This window comes from Neovison vison, chromosome 7, assembly GCF_020171115.1.
Source record: "Neovison vison isolate M4711 chromosome 7, ASM_NN_V1, whole genome shotgun sequence".
Taxonomy (NCBI): domain Eukaryota; kingdom Metazoa; phylum Chordata; class Mammalia; order Carnivora; family Mustelidae; genus Neogale; species Neogale vison.
The window spans coordinates 157,230,000-157,239,457 of record NC_058097.1 but is presented as its reverse complement, the minus strand read 5'-3'; the positions used below and the strand labels follow the sequence as shown (position 1 = coordinate 157,239,457).

Here is a 9,458-nt window from a genome sequence, read left to right as displayed (position 1 = left end):
CTTAATGGGTTTTTTGGTTAGTAAAAAAAAAAATTGTAAACCAACAAACCTAACCTGAAATTACTGATTTTATTGTTAGTGTTTTTTTTAAAACAGATTTTTAAAAAATATTTTATTTATTTGCCAGAGAGACAAGAGGGTGAGCACAAGCAGGGAGAACAGCAGGCAGAGGCAGAAGCAGGCTCCCTGCTGAGCAAGGATCCCAGGACCCTGGAATCATGACCTTAACCCCACAGCAGATGCTTAACTGACTGAGCCACCCAGGCATCCAGATTTTCTTGTTAGTATTAAAAAATGTAAGTAAGTTCAACTACCAACCAAGTGGAATTTATCTCAGGTATGTAAGTCTGATTGAACATTCAAAAATCAATTAAATCTATCACAGCAACAGGCTAAAGAAGAAAAATGACATGATTCTATTAATAAATGCAAAAAAAAGCATTTGACACAATCCAACACCCATTTATGATTAAAAACAAAAAAAAAACTCAGTAAACTAAGAATAGAGGAGAAATCCTTTAACTTTATAAAGAACATCTACAGAAACCTACAGCTAACATCACACTTAATAGAAACAAAAACTTTCCTGTTAAGATGAGGAATAAGGCAAGAACACCCTCTCTCATCACCTTCTTTTCAACATCATACTGCAAATTTTAGTTAATACAATAATAAGAAAAGGAAATAAAAGGTATGCAGATTGGGAAGGAAGAAATAAAACTGTCTTGTTTACATATGACATGATTGTTTACATAGAAAATCCTGAAGAATTGACAAAACCCTAAAACTCCTGGAACTAAGTGATTATACAAAGTTTGCAAGATGGAAGGTTAATGTACAGAGGTCAATTGCTTTCCTGTTTACTATCGATGAACAAGGGAAGTTAGAAACATAGTACCTTTTACATTAGTACTCCCAGAATGAAAAAGGTATTAAATCTAAAAAAAATATACATGAGGAAAACTACAAAACTGATGAAAGAAATCAAAGAACTAAATAAATGGAGAGAGATTCCCTATCCTTGGATAGGACGACTCAATATTAACATGATCTTAGTTCTTTCTAATGGTCTATAGATTCAACACAATCCCAGCCAAAATCTCAGCAAGTTGTCTTGTAGATATCAACAAACTGATTCTGAAGCTTATACAAAGAGGCAAAAGACCCAGAAAAGCCAACACAGTATTAATGGAAGAGAACAAAGTTGGAGGACTGATGCTAACTCTAAGACTTAACTATAAAACTACAGTAATCAAGTGGGTGTCAGTGTGATATTGACTAAAGAATAAAACAGAACAGAAAGCCCAGAAATAGACCCATACAAATGTAGCCAACTGATCTTTGACAAAGGAACAAAGGCAATACAATGGAGAAAAGCATTTTCTTTTTTTTTTTTAGAGTTTATTTTATTTATTTATTTGATAGAATAAGCAATGGAGAGAGGCAGAGCCAGAAGGAGAAGCAGACTTCTTGCTCAGCGGGTAGCATGATGTGGGACTCGATTCCAGCACCGTGGGATCATGACCTAAACCGATGGCAGACACTTAACTGGCAGCCACCTTGGTGTCCCAAGAAAAGCATTTTCAAAAGATGGTGCTGGAACCACTATACATCCACATTAAAAAAAAAAAGCAAGACACAGAGCTTACACCCTTCAAAAAATTAACTCAAAATGAATTATAGACCTAAATGAAAGACATAAAACTAAAACTCCTAGAAGATAATATAGGAGAAAATCTAGATGACCTTTGGTTTGGTGATAATCTTTTAGATCAAAGACAAAAAACATGAATCATGAAAGAAAGTAATGATGATAAGTTGGAGTTTATTGCAATTAAAACTTGTACTCTGAAAGACAATGTGAAAAAATGAGAAGACAAGCCACAGACTGAGAGGAAATATTTGCAAAAGACATATCTGATAAAGTCCTATTATCCAAAATATACCAAGAATTCTTAAAACTCAACAATAAGGGGTGCCTGGGTGGCTCAGTGGGTTGAGCCTCTGTCTTAGGCTTGGGTCATGATCTCAAGGTCCTGGGATTGAGCCCTGTGTCGGACTTTCTGCTAGGCGGGGAGCCTGCCTGCCTCTCTGCCTACTTGTGATCTCTCTCTCTCTCTCTCTGTCAAATAAATAAATAAAATCTTCAAAAAAAAACCTCAACAATAAGACAACCTGACTATAAATGGGCCAACCACCTGAACTGACACCTCACCAAAGAAGATAGACAGATGGAAAATAAGCATATGAAAAGATGTTTCACATCATGTCCTTAGGGACTTACAAATTAAAACAACAATGAGATACTACCACACACCAATTAGAAGAGCCAAAATTCAGAACACTGATAACACCAAATGCTGGTGTGGGTGTGGAGCAACAGGAACTCTCATTCATTGCTGGTGGGAATACAAAATGGTACAGCCACTTTGGAAAACAGTCTGGCAGTTTCTTAACAAAATTAAACATGAACTTATATGATCCAGTAATCACACTCATCAGAATTTACCTAAATAATTGAAATCTTATGTCCACACAAAAACCTGCACATGGATGGTTATAGCAGCTTTATCCGTAATTGCTCAAACTTGGAAGGAACCAAGCTGTCTTTCAGTAGGTGAATAGATACATCCAGACAATGGAATATTATTCATCATTAAAAAGAAATGAGTTATCAAGCCATAAAAATATATGGAGGAACTTTAAATGCATATTACTAAGCAAGAAGCCAATCTGAAAAGACTACATACTGCATGATTCCAACTCTGACATTCTGGTAAAGGCAAAACCAAGGAGGCAGTAAAAAAAAATAAATAAATAAAAAATAAAAAATAAATCAGTGGTTGTCATGTATTGGGGGCAGGGAGGGATGAAAAGGTGGAGCACAAAGGCTATTTGGAGTAGTAAAACTGTTCTGTATGATACTATAATGGTGGCTACCTGTCATTATGCATTTGTTAAAGCCCATAGAATGTACAACACCAAAAGTGAACCCTACGGTAAAGTACGGACTTTGAGTGATGATGTGTCAATATTTGCTCATCAGTTGTAAAAATATACAGTGGAGAACTGGGGGGAGATGTTGGTAGTGGGGGTAGACATACATGCGTAGGGGAAGGTATATATGGGATTTCTTTGTGCTTTTTTTTTTTTTAAGATTTTGTTTATTTATTTGAGAGAGAGAGAGATCACAAGTAGGCCAAGAGGCAGGCAGAGAGAGATGGGGAAGCATCCTCCCTGCTGAGCAGAGAGCCCCATGCAGGGCTCGATCCCAGGACCATGGGACCCTGGGACCATGACCTGAGCTAAAGGCAGAGGCTTAACCCACTGAGCCACCCAGGTGCCCCCTCTTTGTGCTTTCTGCTTCATTTAGCTGTGCATTTAAAATGAACCTAAAGTATAAAGTCTAAATAGAGGAAAATAAATTTTAAAAGTATGTTAATAGAATTTAGGTTCATATTGACCTTCCTGGTTATGGCCTTAATTTCTATTTAAAAGAATATTGATCAACATTATGAGACTATTACTTACAGAGATTTTCCATAAATAATTTTGATAGAAAATCATATAAATAGGATGTATGGGAAGGCATTCTTTTTACAAAAGAATTTGTTACAAGAGTCTAGTTTTGTAAGCAAACCTTTCTACTTAGTATTGTTATGTGTTGTCATACCTACATATTAGGTAGAAAAAAATAGCTAAACCAGAACTAAGCAGTTCTGTTTAACTGTAAGCTACTTTGCATATAGTTACTAAATGATCACCTATAAATCACGTTAAGTCTGACACAGCCCAAAATACAGCATCTTAGCGACAAAACAGGTAAGAGACTCTTCTTCAGAGTAGCCCACAGCAGGAGAATAGGAACAGGGCCTTTAAGAAAATTCCCAGGCACAGTCGATACATGATGAATTTTATGAGCTGAATATTCCATTGTCTTAAACTACCACCTATGCCCACATATTAAAGGGTCCGGGTTTTGCTGGTGATTAGATCATCTGGAAGTGTGGGAAGTGTTTGGTTTGGAAATCAGGAGTCCTAGGTTCTGACCCCTGCTCAGCTGCGTGCTCTGCAAGCTTAGCCAACTCACAGCGTATGAGGGATTGGTTAAGAGGATTTCTAAGATTCCTGCCATCCCTAACATTCCATAAGGCAATTATACGTGCAGTTGTAGCTTTGTGTTTTTTGCATGCTAAGTATTTTTAATATCTTTGGAAAGTTGAGGTTCTTATGCTCAGAAGCACTACCAGAATCTTAGGATTTTATCTTTAAGACCTCATCATTTATTTCCCAGAAAACAGAAATCCGAGATTTTTCCAGGATAGGTGCATTTGTTAACTGTACATGCATGTTTATCTGGAGCTGCCAAGCCCCAGCACCAATAGTCTGTGTTGCTTTCTTTTAAAAACTTGTATTCAATTTCTACAAACACTCCCATCCTCCACTGGGCTTCCTATCTTGATTCTCTTCTTTACTGCCTTTTTCATTCTATCACTCTGTTGTGTTGTGATTAGATGTTCCTCTTTGAATAAAAGACGATCGATCGTATTTAAATGCTACTACACTGATCGGTGAACTTTGGGGAAATGCTCAATAAAAAAAAAAGCTTCTCATTGGTGTGTCTACAGAGACACTAAGCTTTTTTCCCCCCAAGAATTATGCATAGTCTACTTAAAGACTAGAAACTTTTAAGTACCTGTGGCATATATGTATATTACTCAGATTTCATCTGGATCAAGGTTTAAGACATTAAAATGATCTGTCAGGATAAAAACATACCCGAAGAACTCTTGTATGTGATTGGCTTTGCTGACATCTGCTTTGCATTTTGATACTCTATTGTGCCAAGTCTGGCTTGTTAAACGCCATAGGCAGAAATCAGGCTCTGCTGTTCTCAGAAATGTAGAAATACAGGCTCCATGCCCATTGTGCCATCAATTTGTAGCTTCTGCTATACCTGTTCTTGATGTCTTAATGCCTGGAATTCCTGCCTTGGGAATTTCCTAACTTTTTTCTCAAAAACTTTTTATTTTTGACAGAATCTTGGCTAGTTTTTAATTTTCTAGAGATTTTTGTTTTAAGTTAATTATTTTAGGTCATTTGGTCAGTAATTTGGAATCTTTCCTTTCTTGTTCCTTCGTTTTGATCTCTGTATTTTTTTTTAAAGATTTTATTCATTTATTTGGCAGGCAGAGATCACAAGTAGGCAGAGAGGCAGGCAAAGAGAGAGGAGGAAGCAGGCTCCCTGCTGAGCAGAGATGGGGCTCTATCGGAGGACCCTGGGATCATGACCAGAGCCAAAGGCAGAGGCTTAACCCACTGAGCCACCCAGGTGCCCCGATCTTTGTGTTTTGTTTTGTTTTGTTTTTTAATAATTTTATTTATTTGAAAGAAGAGAGGGAACAAGAGCAGGGGGAAGGGGAGAAGCAGCCACCATGGGGCTCCATCCCAGGACTCTGGGATCATAACCTGAGCTGAAGGCAGATGCTTAACTGACTGAGACACCCAAGTGCCCCTGTTTTGATTTTTAATTGCACATTTCACATTTGTCTCATTCCCCACCCTATCCCACTCCCATCCCCAAACCCCTATGAGAAGGAGCTTTCCCTGGTATTTTTTTTTACCCCTTTCCAGGGTGTTCACCATGACTTCTTACAGCACTCTCCCACTTCCCACCCTCCCCATCCCTAATCCCCCACCCCTCATCGGTACTGCCCTTTCTGATTCCATAGTCATTTTTGTCTTTCAGCAGCCATACTAGATAGGATAGGCTTTTTCATACTTTCCTTTAAAGTAATACACTTCATCGTACTTGAATTCTGGGGCTTAGAGGTTGCTCCACACATTACGTAGGGGGATGCAGTTTGTTGCTGTGCTCAGGTAGAGAAGCAAGGGACAATGTTATCTGATTTTGCTCATAAATAGGGTTGGGGGGAGGAGGATGGCCTCTTTTTCTCTACACATGCCAAGCATAGAGGTCAAGCCCTCATTCTTAAAAATGCTGAAAAATCACATCCTGAGAAATGAACAGAAAGATATATTTCCCTCTTTTCTGGAGCCCCCAGGAAGATTTCATGTTGCTTTTCCATTTTAGGTATGGTCCTCTCTCAACAAATATGCTTTGCATACATCAATGTTTGATTTTCCAGTGTTAGGGAAAATATAAACCAGGTTTTTCTGGAAGGTGCAATTTAGAAAAGGACACTGTACAAGTATTCATCTGTAAAGAAAGGAAAGAGGAAAAGAACTAATGCCTGTACATTTTTTTTTTCAATTAGCAATAATCGCGCCTCGGATAAACCTCATTGGCTACGATACTGCCACTGCGCAAAGCTTGTGTACATTTCTTTTTATTTGATCTTAACCACTCTGCAGAATAGTTAATACCTCAACTGATCATAGGAAAAAGGTGAAGCTCAGAAAGGTTAAGAAACTTGCTTAAGGACACAGAGCTAGAAAGGGGCAAAGCCAAGATCAAAACTCAAGGGTATTACAGCATTACCCTGTCTAGCAATTAACTGGCTGAGCTGCAGCATCCCTGTAAAATCTGTTGTGGTTTTATTATTATAATCAAAGGCAAAAAGTAATGGTGGTTTAATCAATGAAGTGCATGAAGACCTATTCAGAAAAAATGACTATCTTGGTGTGGGACCTCTTGGGGTGTCATGCTTTATCCTTATGTTCAATGGGGGAAAAAACCCTAAATAGATACACTTCATTCAATATATTTAAAGTTCTGTGTAAGTAAAAATATGTAAATTGACTGTTTTTAATTTATTTAGGGAGTTTCTTATTCAAAGGATCTTAAATTGCATTTTTAAGAGCCAAAGTTTCCTTTCTTATTTTTATTTTTGGTTTTGCCCCTGGCATATCAGGTATCATTTAAGAAGGCTATCCCTGTGAGGTTGCATGATCATTAACTCCTTTGTAAAGTTTCCAACATGTATTTGAATATTGTGGTATTTCAGTGTTTCCCAAACTTTAATTATTTGCATGCACTTTCATGGTCTTCATTATCTGTGTCCCACCTGTACTCTTATTCACTTACTATTTTTCTTTAAGTGATGAATTTTGCTCAAATAGATGTATTTTTAAAAGAAATTTTTGGATCATTCCCCTAAGTGTGAAATCAGTATAATTCAAAATTAATAGCAATCAACAGTAAACCATTACTGAATTCTAGATAGATAGTATCATTTGTTGAAGACTTCCATCTGAGGAGGATCAGAAGGCATTCAGGAGCATGGAAGACCCTCTTACACGACTAAAGCTGTATCTTTGTAATCACCAGGATTGAAAGAGTTGAAAGGGGTTAATGAGTCAATTGACAAAGTAAGTCAATGTTATTTAATGCTGTTTCTCTGTACCATCAAGAAATCGTCTCTTTTACTACCCACCGTGTATTGTAACCTCATATCATTTCCAAAGTGAGCTCAGAAACTAGTCATTAAAGCACAGAAGGCTTTAAAACATTGATCTCTGAGAAGGTGAACGGTACTGCTCTCTCTTGATCTGGCCAAATAAATCACCTTGGTTTGTTTCCAGGCTAAAGAAGAAACGATGGACAATCGAAGCTACTTGAATCTGCCAGAAAAGCTGCCTGCCTTCTCCGATTCTGCCCACTTGCCACTGACCAGGTCCTTCTATCTGGACCCCTTGGTCACTTTCCACCTGTATCCTGATGCCCCAGTGCCATCCCCTTACTCTGAAGACCTGCCATTGCTGTCTTTTCCCAGCGATTCCCTGATCATGGAAAATTATGGTGAACCCTGCCCCTTCTCCTTCCCAGTGCCTTATCCAAATTACAGAAGGTGTGAATACTCCTATGGGCCAGCCTTTATCCGGAAAAGGAATGAGCGGGAAAGGCAGCGGGTAAAGTGTGTCAATGAAGGCTATGCCCAGCTCCGACATCATCTGCCAGAAGAGTACTTGGAGAAACGACTCAGCAAAGTGGAAACCCTCAGAGCTGCCATCAAGTATATTAATTACTTGCAGTCTCTTCTGTACCCTGATAAGGCAGAGACAAAGAATAACCCGGGGAAAGTTTCCTCCATAATGGCAGTCACCAGCCGCCACCCTGACCCCATTTTTAGAATCATTTGATTCAGTGTTTCTGAATAGAAACAGATAATTTCACAAAATGGAGTCTCTTCAGTAGTTTTCCTTAAGTGTAATTTCTGCATAGGGAGATAACAGCTCAAATGTCCACCTGTGCTGGGTATTTCCTGCCAGAGTTTCAGATGTACTAAACATGATCTTATGGGCATTGAAGAGATGTGTCTTAAGCTTTGGTGATTTCTTTCAAGAAATTTAGAGGGGCAGGAGTCCCCAGGATTCTCTATATCCCTCACCTGGCCCTTCTCACACACTTGGCCAGAGTCTCAGCTGTGAGAAACCCTCACGAGAGTATTGTAAGATCTGACCAATGAGTAATCAATGCTTGTAATACCCTTTGCAAACACTTCGTGCTAAGTGATCACAATGAACCGCCCTTGATTTGTCAAAGTCTGGTAGTTTTTATTATTATAATTTGGGGTTGACAGGAGATACCTACATCTGTACCCTACCCACATCACGATAGGAAATGTCCCAGGGCTGAAGCAAAGGTAGCTAACAAAATCTTTTTGTCATTTGAAATTATTTTGGAGTCATCTTTTTCCTGCAGGCAGACTTCCTCACAGCAGCTTAATCTGGGGGTTAAGAAGGCTGTGCAGTCATGGGAATCAAACTGCCTCAGTTTAAACTATGACTCTGGTCCCTCCTCTCCATGTCTCAGTTCTTCATCCACAGAACGAGAATAATAATAACAGCAACTATTCCCCCCTAAGTTTATTAGAAGAATTAACACTGCCTGATACATAAGTATTCCTAATCATTTATTATTATTATTAATCTTGTATTATCCATAGCATCACCATTCTATAGGTTCTTCTGGCCAGAAAATGTGCAGGGGCCACACCTGTCCTTCACCCTGTGAAGGACCCTCACTGTCCCATATCTTGAAGTCTGCCTTCAAAATGTTTCTATTTCCATTCCCATGACCAGTGTCCCCTCTTCCTTCTCCCTTAACTCCGAGGTCCCATAGGTCGCCAAGCCCAGTCAGGACATCCCATACACTGGCACATTCATCTCTGTGAAGTCTTCCCACTCCAGCCATTACGTGTTCCTTTATTTTGTACACATATTTCCTCATGGTTCCTATCCTACTATCTTTACACACTGTCTCACACACCTATCTCTTTGTAGACAGGGACCAGTCTTAATCCTCCTATATTCCTTGCACCCAGCAAAGAGCCTCAAATCAGGTAGATGTTGTGGGTAAATATTTGGTGTTCCTATTTTCCTATTCCAGTCCTGTCACGGTTTATCTGGGTCACATCTGTCTGCACAGGATGGAGGCAGATCACTAGCCCTTAGTCTCTGTAGGGGCAGCTGCCTCCCTCACAGGACTCCCCTGG

General features: G+C 39.0%; 1 protein-coding gene and 1 pseudogene across 1 annotated transcript; one reads left to right on the top strand and one right to left on the bottom strand.

Moving 5' to 3' along the window:
- The first annotated feature begins 3,812 nt into the window (after positions 1–3,812).
- Positions 3,813–8,103, top strand: ASCL3 (achaete-scute family bHLH transcription factor 3). The gene is made up of 2 exons (XM_044260897.1): positions 3,813–3,822; positions 7,546–8,103. The coding sequence occupies exon 2, from the start codon at positions 7,561–7,563 to the stop codon at positions 8,101–8,103; it is 543 nt and encodes a 180-aa protein (XP_044116832.1). The 5' UTR covers positions 3,813–3,822; positions 7,546–7,560.
- Positions 6,185–6,335, bottom strand: LOC122914700 (annotated as a pseudogene).
- Positions 8,104–9,458: the final 1,355 nt, after the last annotated feature.